Source organism: Entelurus aequoreus, linkage group LG09 (genome assembly GCF_033978785.1).
Source record: "Entelurus aequoreus isolate RoL-2023_Sb linkage group LG09, RoL_Eaeq_v1.1, whole genome shotgun sequence".
In the NCBI taxonomy this organism is placed as follows: Eukaryota; Metazoa; Chordata; class Actinopteri; order Syngnathiformes; family Syngnathidae; genus Entelurus; species Entelurus aequoreus.
In genome coordinates, this window is record NC_084739.1 from 58,064,239 (window position 1) to 58,066,996 (window position 2,758).

General features: G+C 44.9%; 1 gene segment (V, D, J or C); it reads left to right on the forward strand.

The window, feature by feature from the left end:
* The first annotated feature begins 609 nt into the window (after positions 1-609).
* On the forward strand, positions 610-2,229 carry LOC133657012 (T cell receptor alpha variable 20-like). The segment is given in 3 exon segments: positions 610-655; positions 722-1,067; positions 2,049-2,229. Coding segments are annotated over 3 exon segments (573 nt in total).
* The last annotated feature ends 529 nt before the right edge of the window (positions 2,230-2,758 follow it).

The following is a 2,758-nucleotide window of genomic DNA, read 5'->3' on the forward strand; positions in this document are numbered from 1 at the left end:
CGAAAAAAGTAGCACACACTCCAGTCCAAAGGAGCAGAGTCGATGAATGCAGGAGTTTGCAGTGACCACTTCATTAAAGGTTTGTTTGATACACTTTTAACGTTTGTGTTTCCCATTTAAGTATTATCTTGATATTACTTGTATTTTTTAAAACACATATTGCTACAAGTGTTTCGAAAATCACCAACTCGGCGAGTCCAACCTTGACATTGGGATCCTCCTGGTTTAACATGAAGGTGCTGTGCCCTCATCCTCACTGCATCTCAGCCCAGCCACACTGAGAATCATCATTTAGGTAGAAGTTGTGATGGACAACATTCACAACCTGCCAAAAGCTGTGTGCATTCTCTTTGGACTGCATCTCAACTACCCAACGCCCATGAAGAAAACTGTCAGTCACTTGACGATGTGTTGCACTTTCAAAACAAAAGCATGTATACCTCCGCGGTATATTTTTTGGGAGGGACAAATGCATCTTTCTCCAAAAATGAAATATTGAAGGGGCATCCCCCCCCCCAAATTTGTGTTTGTGGGTTGCCTCCTTCTTTGGGATTAGGCCCCGCCTCCTCAGCCACCAAGTCAACGTGCACAGAGCCCAGGAGTGCAAACATGAAGCGTGCATTGGTGTGTGTGCTGATGGCTGCCTGGAGCCTTGGTAAGGCCATTTGAGGTGAGCATGTCAGGTTATATGATGTTTGACCACATTGTTGTCCTCTGACAGGATGTGGCAGCCAGACGGTGAACCAGCCAGCAGAGAATGTGTACGCCATGAAAGGCGACTCAGTTACGCTGGACTGCAGCTATGAAAATTCTGGAGGCATCGATTACATCTTCTGGTACAAACAGGATGGGCAGACGACACCAAAGTTCATCCTGAGCCTCTCAATATTCGGTGAGGGCAAGACTGAGAGCAGCTTTGAAAAGAGGTTCAGCTGCAGCATCAATGACACCGCCAAGCGAGCTCCTCTGAAGATCCAAGACGTGCCGCTGAGCGATTCTGCTGTCTTCTACTGCGCCATCCAGCCCACAATGACTGACATCTCTGCTGCACCTGCACAAAAACCTCTGTAGGCTCCTCATCCCACTGTGGCTGTTTGTTAAAGTTAAAGATAAAGTACCAATGATTGTCACACACATACTAGGTGTGGTGAAATTTCTCCTCTGCATTTGACCCATCCCCTTGTTCACTCCCTGGGAGGTGAGGGGAGCAGTGAGCAGCAGCAGTGCCGCGCCCGGTAATTATTTTTGGTGATTTAACCCCCAATTCCAACCCTTGATGCTGAGTGCCAAGCAGGGAGGTAATGGGTCCCATTTTTTATAGACTTGTATAGTATGACTCGGCCGGGGTTTGAACTCACAACCTACCGATCTCAGGGCGGACACGAGAGCTGGTTCTGAGGACGTTTTCACAACTTTTGTCGTTGACAGGACATCACAGGGGTGGCAAACTGGAGATATTTTTTTTGCTTCTCACCAGACTCCAAAAGTTTGCTCGACTTAACCGTTAATTTGTACATTCCTTAATCAGTCCCTCCAGGATTTCACGATGTTACCAATTTACGCAAGTTCAACCATTATGCGCGCCCCTTAAGTTTGTCCTATCCTCCCAGTTTGCCCGCACAATTTGGCAAATCATTGACATTTTTGCCTATTGAATATGTCCCAGCAGCACACAAACGCTTCTTCTTTGGCAGCTTAGTCACAGATGACCATGCTAATTTACGCTCGTGTCAGACACTTATTTCGATTTGATTTTGATTTTTTATTTAATTTATTTTTAAAAAAATTAAATTTTGTAATGGTACTTTAATTATTATTAATAGTTTTTTGTTTTTTTTATTTAAATAGTTTTGTCATCCTATTTTAGTCAATTATTAGTAATATCTTTTCAGTTTGAATGAGTGTTGTAATTATACAATGCACATATTTAATTATAATTTTCACATTTTAACTTGATGTTTTGTTGATACGGTACATTCATGTTTGTTGACAACGCCTAGCATGGCTGTACAAGCCAATTCTTGAGTGACAGTCCCTGTTGCACTTAGTGCAAACATGTGTAGAGACTTCATCCCGCTCCTGCTGTGCGATGGTATTTGCAGTACGTTTCCTCCTGTCTCTCTTCTCCTCTGCGAGCTGGCCTCTCCTCAAATCAGCCTCTGCGATACCCCGTCTAACCGCTTGACGCCAGACATTTCGGTTCTCCGCCTGTATCTCCCAGCTGTCTAAGGGAATATTACACGCCTTCAGATCTCTCTTGCATGCGTCCTTGAACCGGAGGGAGGGACGACCAACATGTCTGGAACCAGCAGCCAGTTGTCCATACATAATGTCCTTGGGAAGCCGTTCGTCCTCCATCCGCCGAACATGTCCCAGCCATCGAAGACGGCGCTGGCTAAGAAGAGAGTTCATGCTATGGATATTAGTCCGCTGAAGAATGACACTGTGTGGAATATAGTCCTGCCAACTAATACCAAGGATACGATTGATGCACCGCATGTGGAAAGCGTTAAGTCGACGCTCTTGTCCCATGTAAGTAGTCCAGGTCTCGCTTCCGTAGAGTAAAGTGCTGAGAATGCAGGCCTGATAAACTCGGATCTTTGTATGTTGAGTAAGAGCGTTGTTTTCCCATACTCGCTTTGCTAGTTTGGCCATGATGGTATTTGCCTTTCCAAGCCTCCTGTCAAGTTCAACATCAAGCGATTGCTGATTGTCGAGCCTAAGTATATAAAATTATCTACTACTTCTAAAGTGACAC